At 45.8% G+C, this 16,755-nt stretch overlaps 1 protein-coding gene across 1 annotated transcript; it reads left to right on the top strand.

Annotated features, from left to right (window-relative positions):
* The first annotated feature begins 2,371 nt into the window (after positions 1 to 2,371).
* CHAF1B (chromatin assembly factor 1 subunit B) lies at positions 2,372 to 15,733 on the top strand. Its single transcript, XM_066571706.1, has 14 exons — positions 2,372 to 2,410; positions 2,880 to 3,010; positions 4,361 to 4,493; positions 4,616 to 4,733; positions 5,143 to 5,246; positions 6,066 to 6,162; positions 8,072 to 8,156; positions 9,198 to 9,291; positions 10,322 to 10,391; positions 10,486 to 10,577; positions 12,288 to 12,450; positions 12,672 to 13,370; positions 14,100 to 14,191; positions 14,593 to 15,733. Exons 2-14 carry the CDS (start codon positions 2,885 to 2,887, stop codon positions 14,712 to 14,714), a joined length of 1,995 nt encoding a protein of 664 aa, XP_066427803.1. The 5' UTR covers positions 2,372 to 2,410; positions 2,880 to 2,884; the 3' UTR covers positions 14,715 to 15,733.
* The last annotated feature ends 1,022 nt before the right edge of the window (positions 15,734 to 16,755 follow it).

Here is a 16,755-nt window from a genome sequence, read left to right as displayed (position 1 = left end):
TGAGGCTGATCCGGGTGAGCTCTTTGGGCAAAAATTCCCACCGTGGCAAACTGGGGGAGAAGGAAGGAGCTGCTTCCACACAGGCCATCCCAAGCTGTGGAGGAAAGAGCAGCCAGAGCCAGGCCTCAGCCCTCTGTGGGGACAGACTGCCACCTCTGCCACCTCTGCCACAGCTGCCCTGCCCAGGGGACTCGAGGGACACAGAGCTGGGGAGCACAAGGGACATGGGCCCACAGCCCCACAGCCCATCCTGGGCTTCTCCTGCAGCCCAGCACCCCTGACTCAGGGTGTTACTGCTGTGAAAGATGCGTATTTTATGATTGGCTTTTTGCAAATATTAAAGTGATTATTATATGTGTTGTGTTAGACAGTTATGCTGTGTTAATTCTCTTAAGTAGTGTGTTAAATATAGTTTTAGGTTATTAAAAAATGTTAAAATAGAAACCATGCTATGTAGGACACATTTTTAAAGAAAGGACTCACACCAGATAGCAGCCACAGGACACCTGAATCTGTCAGAGAAAGAGAATTTATTGCCCCATTATCAGAAGAAACGAATTTCTTCCCGTCTCGAAGGCGCTGTCAGGATTCAGAGGAAGAAGCTGACACTGCCCAGACAGAATCCTGTGTTTGAATGGAATTTATGCATCATGGATGAGGTGTAGGAATGTGCAACAGGCTGTTGTTTTTAAGGGTTAATCCTTTGTTAACGTGGGTCGTTTTTGGGCTTGTGCTGCCCAGAAAAGGTACCTGGATGTCCGTAACTCTTTGTTTCTATTGTCTCATATTGTCCTAAACCAAATTGTCCCAATTCTTATTACTCTAATAGTACTATTTTTATAACCATTTTATCACTATTAAATTTTTAAAATTTTAAAAACAAGTGATTGGTGTTTTTCACACTGTCATTGTCCCCCATGAGGGTGGCACAAGAGGGCACAGCCCCTGTGTCCCCAAGCCAGGAGGCTCCTGCCATGAAGCCACCAGAGCACCAGGCTGGGAAGGATCTGAGCGTTGTGTTGGGCCCTGGCACAATGAGGAGCCACAGCAGCCCTTGGGCTGTGCCAAGGAGAAGACTCCAGAATTCAAGGATTGTCCAGACAGTAGGGGGACAATGACAGTGAGCTGTGCCACAGGGATGACAACAAAGAGTTCTCCCATGGGAATGGAAAGGCTGAGAGAATCGGGATTGTTCAGCCTGGAGAAGAGAAGCTTTGGGGTGATCTCAGTGTGGCCTTCCAGGACCTGAAGGGAGGTGACAAGAAAGACACAATTTTCAAAGGATGGAGTGACAGGACAAGGAGAAATCGCTTCAAACTAAGAGATGGTTTCGTTTGAATATTAGGATGAAATTGTCCCCTGGAGGGGCTGGGATGGAATTCCCAGAGCAGCTGGGGCTGCCCCTGGATCCCTGGCAGTGCCCAAGGCCAGGTTGGACATTGGGGCTGGAGCAGCCTGGGACAGTGGAAGGTGTCCCTGTCATGGCAGGGGTGGCACTGGGTGGCACTTTAAGATCCCTTCCAACCCCAACCATTCCATAATTCTGTGACGTAGAATTAATCTTCCTTCGTCCTCTCCTGCTCCCTCCCCTGCTGTGTGAGGCCCTGTGGGGTCTGGGAGCTCTCAGAGCCCCATTTTGGGCTTCAACCTCCCCTGCCCAGAGGCTCTTCTTCCATTGGGCAAGAAGTGAAAGGAGAAGCCATTTTCTCACAATGTAATTTGTCATTATTATTATGTTTTTCAGGCAAAAGGTTTGCATTTGAAATAGGGAAGTTCGAAAACGTTACCCATTAGGACTTTTATATATTTACACCGGTCAAGCACAGCAATGCCTGTGAAATTAAAACAAAACAAAACAAAACAAACACTCTTTTGAGGAGGTGCAAGCATTGGGCTTTTTTCACGTTCCATAACTCTGTGATGTAGAATTAACTTTCCTTCCTCGTCTCCTGCTCCCTCCCCTGCTGTGTGAGGCCCTGTGGGGTCTGGGAGCTCTCAGAGCCCCATTTTGGGCTTCAACCTCCCCTGCCCAGAGGCTCTTCTTCCCTTGGGCAAGAAGTGAAAGCAGAAGCCGTTTTCTCACAATGTAACTTGTCATTATTATTCTGTTTTTCAGGCAAAAGGTTTGCATTTGAAACAGGGAAGTTTGGAGACACGTTACCCATTAAGACTTTTATATATTTACACCGGTCAAGCACAGCAATGCCTATGAAATGAAAATATCAAAACAAAACAAAACAAACACTCTTTTGAGCAGTGCAAGCATTGGGCTTTTTTCATTTTAGATTTATTCCGATGTATTTGCGGTTTTTTCGCCCCCGGCAGCTCCTGAGGCGGCGCGCGGGGCGGGCGCGCGCATGCGCGGGGCGGGCGCAGGCGGGAGCGCGCGGGAGCCGCGGGCGGGCCGCAGGTGAGGGCAGTGGGGGGGGACCCGAGCCGGGCGAGCCGCACCGGGATTTGGGGTTCTGGGGCTCTGGGGAGTAGGATTGGTGATCCTTGGGGTCTGGAGAGCGGGACTGGGGATCCCGGCGGCTCCGGGAGCGGCCGGCGGCGCCTCTGCCCTTCCCCAGCCCGCGCCGGGCCGCCCGTGCTGCCTCCTTGTTTGGATTTCGGGCAGGGTTGTTACCCCCAAAAAAAGTTTTTCTCTCAAGCCTTAAACCGATGCACAGGGCTTGATACCGCTCTCTTGCAACCCCTAAACAGGAACTTTAGCCATAATAATCACAACTTTTAGAAACAGCCTTCCTCAAAGCATCCTGTCAATGGACTGCGGTGCAGTTCCAGGCTCTGCCAGCGGTGCCTGGGAAATGCGCACAAAGTTTGGCCTCCAGAGCCATAAGGAACAAGAATTGATGCGGGGTTTGTTCTGTTTTCTCCAGGAAACATGAAGGTCATCACCTGTGAAATCGTGTGGCATAATAAGGAGCCAGTTTACAGCTTGGATTTCCAGCATGGAGCGGATGGGAGGATCAATCGCCTGGCCTCGGCAGGGGTGGACACAACCGTGAGGGTGAGCTGAACCGGGGCTGGAGGTGTGCGGGGTGTGGGGGCTGTTATCCAAAATACTGGGATGGTTTCATTATCAAAATGTCGGGTTGGTTTCATTATCCAAAATACTGGGTTATTGGGAGGTACATGCCAAGGGGAGTGGATCGTTTCAGGAAAGAGTGTAAGATTGTATATAGAATTACAGGTTGGGGTTGGAAGGGGACTTAAAGCAGGGACACCTCCCACTGTCCCAGGCTGCTCCCAGCCCCAATGTCCAACCTGGCCTTGGGCACTGCCAGGGATCCAAGGGCAGCCACAGCTGCTCTGGGAATTTCATCCCAGCTCCTCCCCACCCTGCCAGGGAACAGTTTCATCCTAATATTCAATCTAAACCGACTCTCTTAGTATGAAGCCACTCCCCCTTGTCATTACATACTCTGGTAAATAGTCTCTGTAGTAGTTTATTCCAGTTGTCTCAGGTAAAACTTTTTCCTTCCTCACTGGCAAATTCTTCCCTGATGGTGCATATGTTTCAGGGATTTTTTTAATATCTATTTTAGGGCTAAAAAAATGTCATTTTTCTTTCACATAAAATATGCTCCCTGACAGGAGGGTGGAGTGAGGTGGGGTCAGGCTCTTCTGCCATATCCCAATAATTCATGGTCACCAGAAACTGATGCCTTGTGCAGGCTGGCCCAGAGCAGAGGCTGGGCAGAGTCACAGAATAAAGCAGGGATTGATTCAAAGCATCTCCTCCATGGATGCACCTTGGGCAGCACCAGAGCCCAGCCAGGGCTGCACCCAAGATGAACCAAAATGGCCCCAAAATGCACGGCCGGGCACGGGGTCTGTCCCTGGGATCAGTTCTGCTCCATTTGCATCTTGCAGTTCATTGTCCCATTCCAGCTTTAGCCCCTGCAGTCCCACCCTGCTTGTTTTTCTCTCTCCAGCCCACGGGGTTTGTGCTCTGGGGCTGAGATTTGGATCATTTGTCCTTGGTGCCCAGCTGGAGCAGGAATTGTTTTGTCTCCCTGCTCTGTGCACAGAGCTCACCATCCCAGAATGTGAAGCTCAGACCCACACACTGAAGCAGCACAGAATGTGAAAAATAGAAAAGCTCCAACCTGAGGCATTACCAAGGGAAGGGAGGAGAGGAAATGGCCTCAAATTGCATCACAGGGAGGTTCAGATTGGAGATTTGAAAATAAATTGGAGTGGCAGAGTGGTCAGGCCTTGGGCTGAGCTGCCCAGGGAGGTTTGGAGTCACTGGAATTGTCCCAGAGGAGTCTGGATGTGGCCCTTGGGGACAGGGATTGGGGTGATGCTGGTGGCCCTTCCCACCCTGATGATCCTGTGCCGCTCTCCTAAGCAGATCTGGAAGGTGGAGAAGGGCCCGGATGGAAAAGCCATCGTGGAGTTCCTGTCCAACCTGGCGCGCCACACCAAGGCCGTCAACGTCGTGCGCTTCTCTCCCAGCGGGGACATCCTGGCCTCAGGAGGGGATGGTGAGAGCTGCTTCTCCTCTGCCTCATTCAGCAGAATTTTGAACTTAAACTAAATGAAATCCACCTGAATGAACAAAAGGGACAAAGGGAAATTGAGCAGCTTGCTCTGGTTCCTTCTGCAGATGCTGTCATTTTGCTGTGGAAGCTGAATGACAGCAAAGAGCTGGAGCCGTTGGTGTTTCAGGATGATGATGAAGCTCAGCTCAACAAGGAGAACTGGGCAGTCATTAAAACTTTGAGGTAAATTTGTTGTTTAGTCAGTTTGTTTTTCTTTTCAATGGTTTTGTTTTCCCAGTGGTCTCTTAACATGTGGTGCACTTTTCAGTTTGTGTAGAATTCCAGCACTGTCTACAGTTTGTTTGCTCTGATATGAATCCTTGTAACTCCCTGTTAATGAGACTCAGAAAAAGGAGGGAGAGGGACATTTTGAATAATCAGGTGGTGACAGGACAAAGAGCAATGGTTTTAAGCTGAAGCAGCAGTTCTTGGCAGCTGAGGTTGTTGTGAGAGGAATGCAGAAGTGCTTGAAGCACCAGCAGGAGTTTTTATTTGCCTCTTGCTATTTTTTTTAACCTAAAAATTCATAAAACTCATATTCACACATAGCTTTTAATTTTCAAATTAATAATTGGTTTTTCCTGCCTTCCAGAGGCCACTTGGAAGATGTGTATGATATTTGTTGGACCTCAGATGGAAATTACATGGCATCTGCTTCTGTGGATAACACAGCAATCATGTGGGATGTCAATAAAGGTAAATGCTGCAGTTATCTCGTGGAATTCCAGATCTGCTGGAAGGGGCTTGTGGCATTTCCCCCCCAAAAAATGGGAAACATCTTTTTGATGATTGTTTTTCTGTGTGATTTTCTGTGTGTGTGTGAGGGCCCTCAATAAATAGATAAAAAATATTCTCAATTTACACCTGAGGAATCTGATCACCTTGGAGTATTCAGGAAATAACTTCACACATTTTTTACCCCCCAAAACTCTTGCACAAACTTCTTACGTCACTTTTTGGTGTTGTGCAGCATGGCCTGAGCTCTGTTTGTGTCTTTCCTTTTGAAAAGCTATTTATTTTCTTTGAAACTTGGCAGCTTCTGGTATTTCTTTGCAAGAAAGCAACACTTAAATAATAGAAAAAAATCCCACCTGTGGCAGGTGTTCAACAAAGTATTTCTAAAACTCTCTATAATTTTCTCTCATCAATATTTTGGCCCTGAGAACTTCTCTTGTGGAACATCAGTGGGGTCAGAGAGCTCCTGCCTTTGCTTATCTGAGTCATAATATTAATCTAATATTCATTCTAATTAATTGTTAAGTTTGTAGTGAACAAACCCTAAATAATGATCTAATATTAATTCTAATTAATCATCAAATTTGTAGTGAACAAACCTTTAACTGGCACTTTAAAAGCAACTTTTGCTGATAAGCTTTTCAGCCACCATCCAATGGACACTTGTATGTTTAAAAAATTATTTCCCTACGTTTTGAAGCATTTCTTTGTCTTGTTTTATGTCTGAAATGTTTGGAAACACGTTGGAATTTATGATCTGGAAGCTGTTTGTAATTTCAGGACAGAAAGTTTCAATATTTAATGAGCACAAGAGTTATGTCCAAGGAGTAACCTGGGATCCTCTGGGCCAGTATATTGCAACCCTGAGTTGTGACAGGTGAGCTGTTGGTCTGAGTGGTTTTCCTGAATATTCCTTTTTCCAGGAGGATGAATTGAAAGGAAGTATGCCAGATAAACATGAGGTTTTACTTTATTCACTTTGTTGTGTAAGCAGGCTGATCTGAAAGTAAAATGATATTTTAGTTAATTTTTTGGCTTAAGGTAAATGATTCCTACAGTCTCTCTTAGCAGCAAATAAACTTTTGTAGGAGTCTTCCTTTAGGAAGACTTAATTCCTTTAATTCCTTTAGGAATTAAATTTTTATGTTATTGATCATTACTGATACTCTTCAGAGAGTGCTGCATGGTTGTGTTAATGAGCTGATAAATTCATCCTTGGGGATGGAGCAGCCTGGGACAGTGCAAGGTTAAAAGGAATTAAAAGGAAGTATGCCAGATAAACATGAGGTTTTGTTTTATTCACTTTGTTGTCTAAGCAGGCTGATCTGAAAGTAAAATGATATTTTAGTTAATTTTTTGGCTTAAGGTAAATGATTCCTGCAGTCTCTCTTAGCAGCAAATAAACTTTTCTAGGAGTCTTCCTTTAGGAGTTAAATTTTTATGTTATTGATCATTATTGGTACTCTTCAGAGAGTGCTGCATGGTTGTGTTCATGAGCTGATAAATTCATCCTTGGGGATGGAGCAGCCTGGGACAGTGCAAGGTCCCTGCTCAAGGCAGGGTTGGAGTTCAATGATCTTTAAGGTCTCTTCCAGCCCAGAGCATTCCATGATGGTAGAACTGATGGAGATGTGGTTAATTGTTTTTAAGGTGAGTTCCCACCCTTGAGGAGCCCACAGTGCCGGTAGGAACTGCCTGGCAGTTCCCTGTTTCCTAATTTCCTTGTTCCCCCATAAATCCAAATGCTGGGACCTGCCAAACCTTGTGGAGGGGTTGCCAAGCATTGTGAGGGGTTCATTGATTCTTTGGTCGTTCACACACATCCCTCTGGTGATGTCTCATGAGGAGAATTTTACTTGATGGTCAACTGGTGGTCCAGGTTTATATTTTTATATTTTGAGCTGCTGACTGAGAAGGGAGATCCTGGGGCATTTTTGGGAAACTTGGGGTGAAAGGAAGCTGTTCATAGGAAAGGCTGGCACAGCTGGGATTGTTCACCTGCACAGGAGAAGCTTTGGGCTGAGCTCAGGGTGGCCTTGCAGGGCCTGAAGGAGCCCCAGGAAAGCTGGAGAGAGACAATTTCACAGAATTCCCAGAATTCCCAGAATCCCTGGGTTGGGAGAGACCTTCAAGGCCATCCAGTCCAGCCCAGCCCCAACCCCTCAACTGAACCCTGGCACCCAGTGCCACATCCAGGCTTTGTTAAACACACCCAGGCATGGGGACTCCACCACCTCCCCGGGCAGCCATTCCAGAACTTTCTCACCCTTGCTGGAAAAACCTTTTCCCTGCTCTCCAGCCTGGATTTCCCTTGGTGCAGCTCGAGGCTGTGTGCTCTGGGTGTGTCAGTGCTGCTGGAGAAAGAGCCCAGGGCCAGCTGAGCCCAGGCCCCTTTCAGGAGCTGTGCAGAGTGAGGAGGGCAGCCCTGAGTCTCCTTTGCTCCAGGCTGAGCACCCCCAGCTCCCTCAGGGCTTCCTCACAGGGTTGAAGGACAGGACATGGGGATGGAGGGACAGGACACAGGGAATGGCTCCCACTGCCAGAGGGCAGGGCTGGGTGGGATCTTGGCAATGAGGAATTGTTCCCTGGCAGGGTGGGCAGGGCTGGGATGGAATTCCAGCCCTGGATCCCTGGCAGTGCCCAAGGCCAGGTTGGACACTGGGGCTGGGGCAGCCTGGGGCACTGGGAGGTGTCCCTGCCATGGCAGCAATGGCTGATTTTTCATGTCCCTCCCAACCCTATGCACTCCATCATTCCCTGCTGGCTCACTCTGCTCTCCCACGCAGGGTCCTGCGAGTTTACAGCACCCAGACCAAGCGAGTGGCCTTCAATGTCACCAAGATGCCATCGGGGTCGGGAGCTGAAGGAGAGGTACCTGCTTCTGCTGGGGCTGCCAACTCTGCTGGGGGCTCTTTTATCTAAACTTCCTGTTCCATGAAACCCAAAGATCCAATATTTTCCATTCAAACAATTCCTATGTTGTAGAATCATCAAGGTTGCAAGAAACCTTCACACTCATCCACTCCCACCATCATCACCCCGAAACCACATCCCCAAAATTTTTTGCTGATGAAAGCAGTAAGGTAATCCTTTAGTTGTAAAAATTAAAAATAGTGTGGAGAAAACAGTTCTTAACAGGGAAAATTTCAAACATACCTGGCAGTAGCCTGGAGTTTAGGAATGGATGTGAATAATAATAGTGATAATATTTTAAAGTTAATAGTGATAATATTTTAAAGTTAATAGTGATAATGTTTTAAAGTTAATAGTAATAATATTTTAAAGTTAATAGTAATAATATTTTAAAGTTAACAGCCAGGAATTTTCAAGAAGGTAATTAGATTTTGAAGAAAGATATGAATTAGGGATTATTTAGGAAACTCTAACCCTAAGAGGGAAAACAAAGAGCTTTTGTTTCCTCCCAAACAGCTTTAAGTGATAGTAAAATAACACCTCCAGGCTGGCTGTAACTTTCTTAATTCCTTCTATTCATTCCTTTTCTTTTTGGGGGAAAACATTGGTAAGAGTTTTATGGACACTGAAGAACAGGCCTGAGAGCAGGCACTTTGCCATGGGAGAAGTTTTCTTTCAACCTCTAATCCTGGGGTTAGCACGAGATGCCTGAGCAGCACTGGGTGTTAAACAATGTTGTTCTCCAGGTTATGACTGTTTTTTGATGGCTGCTTTAAGGTGACAGCTCTGGGAGTATTTTGCTTTGCAGCTCAAGAGGGATCAAGGATTATTTTTCTTAGCTGTGAAGAATTTATAGAGAGCTTGAAGGAGCCATGGCTTCTTAAAGCTTTTATTTGAAAAGTTCCATCAGGCTGGAGTGTCCAAGTGGATGTTTTGTGTCCCAGGGATGGCAGTTGCACATTCCTGGCCTTTTCCACAGTCCTGATTTCTGTGTTGCAGGCCAGGAGCTTTCGGATGTTTCACGACGACAGCATGAAGTCGTTCTTCCGCAGGCTCAGCTTCACTCCTGATGGCTCCTATCTGCTCACTCCAGGTGTGGGGACATCTCCTGGCACTTGGGTTGTGTCACTGAGCTTGGAAAACATTCCCAAGGTCATGGAGTCCCAGCTGTGCCCCATGGGCACCTTGTCCCCAGCCCAGAGCACTCAGTGCCACCTGCAGGGGACACCTGCAGGGCTGGGCACTGCAAAGCTCCCTGGGCAGCCCCTGCCAAGGCCTGAGCTCCCTTTCCATGGGCAAATTGCTGCTGCTGTCCAAGCTGAGCCTGCCCTGGCCCAGCCTGAGGCCGTTCCCTCTGCTCCTGTCCCTGTTCCCTGGGAGCAGAGCCCGACCCCCCCGGCTGTGCCCTCCTGGCAGGGACTTGTGCAGAGCCACAAGGGCCCCCCTGAGTTGAGATGGCTCCCAACCCAAAGCATTCCCTGAGAACCTAAGGTTTCTCCAGGCTGAGCCCCTTTCCCAGCTCCCTCAATCTCTTATATCCTAATTTGAATGTTCCTTAATATTTCCTGCATCTCAGTGATGCCGATTTATCCTAATTAAGCCATTCCTCATTCTCCTTATTGAAGAAAATAAAAACTCCACAATATTCTCCATCAACAATCCACAACATCAAATTTCTCCTGTGATAAAAGTGCTATTTATGGCATTTTTGCTGGATAAATTGCAACTCCAGAAGTCTTAAGATAGAAATGAATGATAACGAGTGTGGTTTTTTTGATTTTGTCCTTCCCTCAGAACATTCTGCATTCAGAGTAAAAACAGCCCAGCAAGGGGGGATCAGTGTGTGCCTGTCCAAACCCTTCTTTTATTGATGTCTGGCAACATCAAAAAGCAGCTTTGAAGAGGGAAGTGTATAAGGGAAAACAAAACCAGCACTAAATAAATATTTGGGATGCCTTTTTAAGTTGAATTCAGCTTTTGCCCAACTGACAAGCCTAATTCCTGGGAATTAGAATATTTCTGGAGAGGCCTAATTGCCAGGAACTGGAATGTTTGTGGACACAAGGTGTGTGCTCAGGAGCTCTGTGAGGTGATGAGTAATGTTGGACTCTTTGTTTTTGCAGCTGGCTGTGTGGAATCAGGAGAGAACGTTACAAACACCACCTATGTTTTCTCCAGAAACAACCTTAAAAGGTAGGGGTTTAGTGAGATAAAAATCTGTTTGGATTGAAAAATAAACAATTCCAATAATGCAAATGTGTTTTCTGAACTCCTGGCTCTCTCTAAGGCCCGTGGGTCACCTGCCCTGTCCTGGCAAGGGCACTCTGGCTGTTCGCTGCTGCCCTGTGTACTTTGAGCTGAGAGGAGCCTCTGCTGAAGGTATGGTGAGTGGGTTTGGGAAGGCAGCTGGGTGCTCAGGAAGGCAGGAGCCTCCCTGAAATAGAAAATGCAAATTGTTACAGTCTGAATTATTATAATTTTGAAATGAAGGGACTCTCAGGCAAGGATATGGGAGTAGGAATAACAGGTCTTTACTGGGAAAAGTAAAAATACAAATGCAGTAGTACAAACAAACAAAAAAACCACTGCCAGAGTCAGAATAGGAGGTGCCCCCCTGTGTGCCAGGGGGTGGCACAGCCCCATCCCATGGGGGCTCAGCCCTCCTGCAGTGCCAGCTGTGGCTCTGCTGGAGCAGGGATCCTGCACAAGGGGGGAGTTTTCCTCTGCAGCTCCAGGGCTGCTGGAGATGGGCCTGGGCTCCCTCTGGCAATGCAGGGCAGCAGAAGCTGCTCCTCTGGCAATGCACTGGGCAAAGGCTGCTGGGCTGTCCCAGCACCTCAGATTGGATCCAGGTAGGAATGCTTGGCTCCTCCCCTGGGCGCAGCATCTCCCCATGGGATGATGGGATTGGATCAGCCCTGCAGGGACACTCAGTGGCCATGGACAGCAGAGATCTCCTGCAGGGAGGATTGGCTGTGGCAGAGAGAAAGAAAAAACTGCCCCATGGACAGCAGAGAACTGCCCCAGCTCTGACAGATGGGAACAGAACACACAGCCCCATTTCCAACCTAAGACATATGGGAAGCTTCAGGGAGTGGGAACTTTCCCACTTCAGGGAGTGGGAACTCCCAGCAAATCTGGGAAAAGATGTGGCTGGACACTGTTTTATGCCCCAGCCTTTCAGCATTCATTCCTCTGAGACAGTGCTGAGAAGTTGCTTCCTGACTCTGAGGCCCTGAGTTCACCTCAAGTCCCTCATGAGTTGCTTTTGGTAGAGGGGATGAATGTTGTTCCTTGGCCTCTCAGGCTGCAGGAGCACTGTGAAATATTTTCCTTCAGCTGTTAACCATTTTGTGTTCAAAAGAAATAACCTGGTTTAGCACCAGAGGAGCAGTGCAGTGAAATAATTCCTGTTAGTCTCAGCTGCCCACATCACAGGGAGTTGGAGGAGTTTGCCACAACCACTGGTGTTTATTCAAGGAAGCAGTGCTGCTGTTACTGGGCAGAGCAGGAATTCTGAGCTGGGGGCAGGATTATGTGAAGTTGCACAAAAAATTGTTTTGTATTTATTTAATCCAGCTTTACTGTGGGTCCAGGAGTGTTTATATTTTAACAAGACTGGCATTACTCAGGTGGAAAGGCAGAGCTTGGCTCCTTTCTTTCAAGGTTAAATTTGTAGTATTCCTTACAGGATTTACCTGTTCTATTTCCATCATAATTTTAGATCCATAGTGTTGCAAAGCAAGGAGATGAGGGTCTGCAGTTGATCTCTGTAGCTCCTCTAAAATATTAACTTTAATATTAAAGTTCTTATAAATATGCTGAAAAACTCCAGCTGGAAAACAGGGAAAAATTTACAAAACAAAACAGTAGTGATCCAGAGGGAGAAAGGTGCCCTTTTGTTTTTCAACTAAGAAAATAAAAAGTAAATTTCAGACAACAGAAATGTTAAATTTTTCATTTTATGCAAGAGCTGTCTGCTCAGTGTTTACACTGATTGATGCTGTAATTTTATTTAAATTAATGCCTAAGTGCAGTCACTACCTTGCAATAAATACAAGAGAATTCTCACTGTTCATTTCTTTGCAGATGAAATCAGTCCCAAATCCCCCCCTGCCCTGTTCAACCTCCCCTATCGATTGGTGTTTGCTGTTGCCTCAGAAGATTCTGTGCTTTTTTATGACACTGAGCAGTCCTTCCCCTTTGGTTATGTCTCCAACATCCATTACCACACCCTGAGTGACATTTCATGGTAAGGAATTGTGTTCCTGAGGTTTATTGTCATGGGGAAATGTCCTTTTTCCACGTCCACCGTGAGCCCTGCCTTGGCTTTGTATTTCATTTATGCCACACACGTGGTCACTCAGTGTCTGAGCAGCAATCCATCCCTGTTTGCTCTGTAAATTAGAGAATTATTTTAATCAGTTGAAGTAAAATCTTGGTCTTTAATGGGAATAAATCAATCCCAAACAGGTCCAGTGATGGATCCTTCCTGGCCATTTCCTCCACGGACGGGTACTGCTCCTTCGTCACCTTCGAGGAGGATGAGCTGGGAGTGCCCCTCAAGGAAAAGCCCCAGATCCATGTCAGGACTCCTGGAGCAGACAAGAAAGCCAAGAAGAGCCAATCCCACAAAGTCATTTCTCCAGGTTCCAGGCTGCCAGAGGGGACCCCTCCCAGCAAGGATCCCCCAGTGCAACCCCAAACCCCCAGCACTGCTGGGAAGGAGCTGCCTTCCACCCCTGTGGGCATCAAAACCATTCCAGTGCCATCCCCTTCCACCCCTGTGGGCATCAAAACCATTCCAGTGCCATCCCCTTCCACCCCTGTGGGCATCAAAACCATTCCAGTGCCATCCCCTTCCACCCCTGTGGGCATCAAAACCATTCCAGTGCCATCCCCTTCCACCCCTGTGGGCATCAAAACCATTCCAGTGCCATCCCCTTCCACCCCTGTGGGCATCAAAAGCACCCCAGTGCCATCCCCTTCCACCCCTGTGGGCATCAAAAGCACCCCAGTGCCATCCCCTTCCACCCCTGTGGGCATCAAAAGCACCCCAGTGCCATCCTCAGAGGAGAGGAGGAGCAGCCAGGCAGGCACCCAGAGCAGCAGAGGCCCCCAGCCCAGGAGGGTCACCCTCACCACTCTGCAGTCCTGTTTCAAAACACCCAGGTGAGATTTCTGCTGCCCCTTCCACTTGGAAATAAAAGGGCCAAGGCAATTTGTGCTTGTGCTGCATTTTAAAGGCTGAGCTTTGCACACAAATTCCCAGCCCTGGCTCTGAGTGGGAGCTCTCTTGATGTGGGGTTTTTTTGTTGTGCTGCAAACGAGAGGTCAAATTGTCTCCTAAATGTGGAGCTTTTAGGTTTCTGCTTGAAATGTGAGGCAGCAAATTCACCTGAGCCTTCACAACAGAAAGTGTCTGTCTTGGCCAGGAGTTGGGCTTTGATCCTCTTGGATCTCTCTCTTCCAGCTCAGAATATTCTGTGATTCTGTCTTCAGCTCCAGTTTTGTGCACAAAAGTGGTACCTGAAGCCTTCAGCTGCCAGGAGCTGTTTAAAAACCCTTCTGCGAGTCTAGCCAGGCCCTTGGTGTGGAACTTAGAACATGGATTAGGTGACTTCCTAAAAGATCTCATTTTTTAGGAATTGCCAGTAATCCAGGTGTTGATTGTACTGGGGCTCTGAGCACCCTGCTCCAGTGGAAGGTGGCCCTGCCCATGGCAGGGCATTGGAAGTGGATAATGCTCCATTCAACTTGTAAAAAGAAGGGAAAATGTGCAGTAAAACACATCTGAATTACCTTTGCAGTTAAGTGATTCTATATTAATTAAATCTTGAAGTGAAACACTCATGGAAGTGATGTCTATAAAGCAGTTTAACTGTTTCTGCTCTTTTAAAGGAGAATAAACTTGATTTCCTTGAAGCCAGACACCCCAGCCTCTGCATTTCCAGACCCAGCCCCCATCCCTCCTTCCTCAGAACAGGAACATGGTGAGTTTTTGTGGCTCTGAACACCAGCCAAGTCTCTTCCCAGGCAGATTTTTCTATTACAGATTTATATTGTAGAAAATCCTCACTCTGATTACAATTTCTGAAGCTTCTTCTTTGTTTTGATGCGTGCTTTGAGAGATTGAGATTGTTTTGAGAGGTGCTTTGGGCAGTATGAAATGTGTTCTCCCTGCTCTGGGGCAGCTGATGGTGGCTGTCCCTACAGTTTTGTAGCAGTGAAACCAAGGATAAATTCATGGGGGTGATGTTCTCCAGCTTTTCAAAGACTTTTGTAGTTCCAGCTTATCCTTGTTGCAGGTGCTGGACACTCTCAGCTCAGGGCTGGGTGGTTTTTAAATCTGAATTGATTCATTTGAAATGATTTTCCTGTCTGATTCTTCCAGAGAAGCCACTGCCATCTGATGAGAGCCTCCAAGCTCCCCCAGCCCCAAAACGTGCCAGGACTGAGGATTTGTCCCTTCCTGCAGCTGCTGGAGACCAGAGCAGCTGTGAGTCCAACAAATAAAGGCTGAGCACACCCCTCCCAGCCTGAAGGCAAAGCAGCCATGTCTGAGTGCATTTCTTTTTGCAAAAATTCAATCCTCAATTCCCAGTCCCAGTTCCCTGGGCAGGTTTGATGCAGAAACATCAACATTTCTGTGAAGAAACTGCCAGGAGAAGATCCAGGTTTCAGGAATGTGGTTCTGCAGCAGGAGGAATAGTTGGGAAGTGACTTCAAGGATAAGGAAATCAGGGAAATGTGGGGATTAAAAACCCATCCAGTAAGATGTGAGTCTCCACCAGAGTCCCTAAATCAAGTTTAGAAAGCATTCTACCTTCCAGGAACTGTCTGGCAAAAAGAATCAAATGCATTCATAAGATTTGATGTTGTTCAGGACCTAAAAAAAGAGGAAATGGTGTCATTCCAGCATTTTTGGTTATTTCTGGTGTAAAATGATGCTCCCCAGTAGCTGTGGGGTGGAGCTGATTCACTCTGAGCTCAGCACAAAGCTCAGGGTTGGGATGTGGGAGCAGAAATGGGAAGATTTAACTGCAAGAAACAAGAAAGCAAAAGGAAGGAATTCTCTGAAGAGCTGCTGGAAGAATGAAACAGCAGAAAGTTCTTCTTGTTTAATTTCTGGACTCAAAAAAGAAATGCAGCTGTGAGATTTTCCTGAGGCAGCAGGATTTGAGTGTGTACATTGAAATTTCCCCTTTTTCCCCAACTCCCTTGGCCAATAAAACACAATCCAGTGGATGGGAAACTGCTACACCTAAAACTTCTTTTTAGCATTTAATACTTCATAAAAGCAGAAATACAAATGTTCCAGAAGTGACTCACAAAAGTCTCACAGGGAGGAAATATTAACAAACATCTCTGTCAGTCCTTCAGGCAAATGAATCTTGCCTCCAATTAAATTTCAACAATTAATGAGCAAAAAGTTGGAGGAAACTTGGTGGGATCTTTGTTTTCTCACTGTGATGAGGATGGATCTTCATTAGACTTAATTAAAGCTGAGTTTTCTTCTAGTGAAGAATTACAAAGAGATCATTCTTACATTTCTTGGGTTTCAAGTAGAATTTGCAATTTTTTAGATTGATTTCAAGTGGATTTTGTCATTTTTCAGGTGGGTTCAAATAGAATTTGCAGTTTTTTGGATGGGTTTCATAGAGAACTTAGAATTTTTTTGGATGAGTTTCAAATAGAATTCACAATTTTTTAGATGGGTTTCAAGTGGATTTTGTAATTTTTCAGATGGGTTTCAAATAGAATTTACATTTTTTAACCTGGGTTTCAAATAGAATGTGCAATTTTTATATGGGTTTCAGGTGGATTTTGCAATTTTACAGATGGGTTTCATTTTAAATAGAATTTGCACTTTTTACATGGGTTTCAAGTGGAATTTGCAATTTTTCAGATGGGTTTCAAATAGAATATGCAATTTTTCAGATGGGTTTCATTTCAAATAGAGTTTGCAAGTTTTCAGATGGCTTTCAAATGGATTTTACAGTTTTTCAGATGGGTTTCATTTCAAATAGAATTTGCAATTTTTCAGATGGGTTTTAAGTGGATTTTGCAATTTTTCAGATGAGTTTCAAATAGAATTTGCAATTTTTAGATGGGTTTCAAATAGAATTTGCCATTTTTTTAGATAGGTCTCAAATACAATTTGCAATTTTTAGATGGCTTTCAAGTGGATTTTGCAATTTTTCAGACGGGTCTCAAATAGAATTTGCAATTTTTCTGATGGGTTTCAAACAGATTTTGTAACTTTTTAGCTGGGTGAGGATTCATGATTGTCTTGTTCCTGAAAAGACTTTTGGCTGTGTAATAATGGTTCATTTTTAAACAGCCACACCTTGTGCTCCTGTGCTGTTGAATTTTAAATTTTTACCTACCCAGCTGCCAATATTAATTTATCTTGTCATTAATTAACCACTGCCTTCTGGTCAAAATTTGTTTGATCCTTGCCCATGGATTCCAAACAGGCTCTGTATTTTGTCTGCACATTCCCTGTGTTTATATGAATTTTGTTATTAAATAAAGAAATAATATAATATAATAT

This window comes from Molothrus aeneus, chromosome 2 (assembly GCF_037042795.1).
Source record: "Molothrus aeneus isolate 106 chromosome 2, BPBGC_Maene_1.0, whole genome shotgun sequence".
Taxonomy (NCBI): Eukaryota; Metazoa; Chordata; class Aves; order Passeriformes; family Icteridae; genus Molothrus; species Molothrus aeneus.
This window is presented reverse-complemented; position numbering and strand designations above follow the sequence as displayed.

Coding starts and splice junctions, on each gene's coding strand:
- CHAF1B (XM_066571706.1), top strand. CDS start 2,885: ATGAAGGTCATCACCTGTGAAATCGTGTGGCATAATAAGGAGCCAGTT. Junction 8,157..9,197: donor GGTCGGGAGCTGAAGGAGAG/GTACCTGCTTCT, acceptor TCTGTGTTGCAG/GCCAGGAGCTTTCGGATGTT. Junction 10,578..12,287: donor GAGAGGAGCCTCTGCTGAAG/GTATGGTGAGTG, acceptor ATTTCTTTGCAG/ATGAAATCAGTCCCAAATCC.